Source organism: Austrofundulus limnaeus, unplaced genomic scaffold, assembly GCF_001266775.1.
Source record: "Austrofundulus limnaeus strain Quisiro unplaced genomic scaffold, Austrofundulus_limnaeus-1.0 Scaffold325, whole genome shotgun sequence".
NCBI classification, from domain to species: domain Eukaryota; kingdom Metazoa; phylum Chordata; class Actinopteri; order Cyprinodontiformes; family Rivulidae; genus Austrofundulus; species Austrofundulus limnaeus.
In genome coordinates, this window is record NW_013952727.1 from 361,470 (window position 1) to 364,463 (window position 2,994).

Sequence of the window (2,994 nt, forward strand, 5' to 3'; positions counted from 1 at the left end):
GTCAAGGAAACTCTCAGTTGGTTTCAGAGAAAGAAACTAAAGCTGCTGGAATGGCCCAGCCAATCACCTGGTTTACAGTGTGCCATTCCACATTATTACAAACAGCTTCATTTCTGGACATTTATGGTTTGATTTCTTTGTATGTATGGATCACTTGGGTTGTTACCGACATCTGGTGAAAATTTCATGTCATTAGCACCTCTAGTAATATATTTACTGAGAAAAATGTTGACTTGTTCAATACTTATTTTACCCGCTCTGTGTGCGTGCGTGTGTGTGTGTGTGTGTATATATATATATACAGGGAAATGATTGAAATGAGGAAAAAATACATAGGTTACATTTATTTAACATAGCCTGCATAATTCACCTCCAAAAATGAGTCGGCATTATATTTTAATACAAAAGAAAATAAAAACTGAATAATTGATTATGTGCAAATGAACGTGATTTTACGGTAAGGAAGAAGCTTTTTTTCTTCTTCCCTGTTTTCTACACCCAGTGGAAACACCCATATTCTGTTCAGAGGAGGAGCCACAGGCTGCACGTTCATTGTCAGGAGGACAGGTGCAGTTCGGAAACAGCAGCTTTTTGCTACAGGTGCTGCAAAATACCTCAGAGACCGTTTTAGTTTTGAAATATTTTCATATATTTTCCCTTTTAAGTGCGACTTTGCTCCGATTTTTTTCATATATTTACCAAGCGACTGATGGAYAGGGCATCCTGCTGAGGAAGTTCCAGCGGGAGGATGTCTCCAATGAGTCTTAGAAGAAGATAACAAACATTTTAACAAACTAAACAGGTGAGTGCTTTACGTTTTATTCACAACTTTTTCTTCAAATTAAGCGTTATTGTTGTTTAGTTTAGTATGTTGCATTTTAATTTGCCTAGCAAACTTCTTTAGTCCCAAACAAGCTGCCTGTTAACTGTCTCATAAACTATTAGGCTGATTTTAATGAAACTTTCAGTAAATAATGACTGGATGTACCTATTCAAGTCATCCATTTTTTTTTGCCACCAACCCAGTTCAAAATGGCTACCACAGCCAATAAAAAAGAAGAAGAAAGAAACACAAAAATGGCAATAATGTAGTCAGTTTTACGGATAATGAACACACATTTGGTGATTGTAACTGAGAATAATTCACAATTTAAAACCTTAACTTTAACTGTTGTAAAACTGTCTGTTAGCAAAACCTCTCATGAATCACTGGAGGGATTTTAATGAAACTTTCAGAAAGTAATCATTGGAWRAATATCTACAACTCACCAATCTTTGAAGTCAAAACAATCCAATATGGCCACCATTATCAGCATACAATTCAATATGTTCACCAATGCTTTTTAGCAAACAATTCAAGATGGTCACCAAGGCTTATCAGCTTTGGCCATCTTAAAAAGGGCCACAACTTAGTCCCTTTTAGGGGTACTGAGCTAAAAGGGGATGTGGTAGTAGCTGAGAGTCATTCATAATACAATACATATTGTACTCTGAGCATGACAAGAAGTCACACAACACTCATGACTTTATAGTCAAGGTTTGACCAAAACAACTACAACTCTGTTATTTTGCAATATAAAAGGATCTAAGTTAAAGCTCTGGCATGAAAGGTGATGAGTAAAATGGATGGGGCCCAACAAATTCTCATCCATAGTGTTTATCAAAAGTTGTTATTGCTATTAACTTACAAATCTTCTCGCTCCTGGTGTCCATCTGTCCATGTCTTTAATATTCTAACCTAAAACTCTCAAGTCTAAAGAGTTACATATCTTTTTTATTGTTCTAGCCCTCTGCACWGATGGCCTTCTTCCAACAGCTTCAGCTTCTTCTCTGGAAGAATGGACTGGCAATCATCAGACAGCCGGTGGGTGACACTGAAGCACARTGAACACTTCAGTTTAGTTTAATCTTTTGTATTAAGAACCATTCTTTGCATAACTGGACCTGCATTTGAATAGAATCGAAAGAACAACTTCATTGCCTGATTTTTTTTCACATTCTCATGTATATTTGCAGTTGTGGTCCCTGACTTTGGTTGCCTGGCCTCTCATCCTCTTCATCATCATCGCTGTGACCCGGTACCAATTCCCTGCGTTTCCAACAGATACATGTGAGTGTAAAACTGATATGATATAGCATTAAATAAGGAGTGGTAGCATACAAAATACAGGTTTAACACCACACAAAAAAACAATTCAAGCCTTATAGTCTCTCTCGTGTTTCTGTCCAGTTTCACAGTCTGAGTGAACAGCTGATGAATTGAATTTGAACACTTTACAGTCCTTCAGATCTGAAACTGTTGCGTAACTGTTGACACTGCATTCGTAGACTTTTATTTTTTAAAATCCTGTGGGTGTATTGGTCCACCTACAGATGTGGGTGAAGGTTCTTCAGTAAGGAGTGCCTCATTCTTAGCATTCATTGAAATAATGCAATTGAAATAATGCCCTTTGTCTTCATTCATTTTAGTTGTTTTGGTAAAGGGACRGTCATCCACTGACGTTTAGTTGCAAATGAGCAAAGATGTATCCACCTCACAATGTTTAAGTWTTTGTAGATCACAATTGTATTGTTTAAGCAATCTCATCTGCATGTGAATGCATGAGATCTGGCTAATATWGGTAAAAACTGACGTATAACTTTACATTCCCATATTAGTAGTTGACCAACCTTCTTTTGTGTGTTAAGCCTGTTGTGAATAGGTCACATTCTGAGCAGGTATGAACCCATTTGTAACTTGATAATCCCTGTGGATTTGWTTATAAAAACTATCCACCAATTCAGAACAATGGGAGCATTTTTTTTTACATGTGCTGGAAACACTTAGAATCAGACAACACCCAAAATGGACAACCAAAGCCATTCTCAATGTCAAACATAGAGACAACAAAAAACAAACACTTTTTTTTACATTTCAGATTTTTTCTGTAACCACAATCTAAATGGTTTCGAAGTGCCTCAGAAGATTTGATAGTATCTATAAATATGTTCTTC

The 2,994-nt window shown here is 36.6% G+C and overlaps 1 protein-coding gene across 1 annotated transcript in view; it reads left to right on the top strand.

Moving 5' to 3' along the window:
- Window positions 1-527: 527 nt before the first annotated feature.
- abca12 (ATP-binding cassette, sub-family A (ABC1), member 12) overlaps window positions 528-2,994 on the top strand; it is a gene marked incomplete in the record, with an annotated part of 71,474 nt that continues 69,007 nt past the window's right edge. Inside the window, 4 exon segments of the mRNA XM_014022341.1 lie at window positions 528-600; window positions 704-802; window positions 1,787-1,864; window positions 2,017-2,110. Coding sequence (XP_013877795.1) covers window positions 1,799-1,864; window positions 2,017-2,110 — 160 coding nt within the window.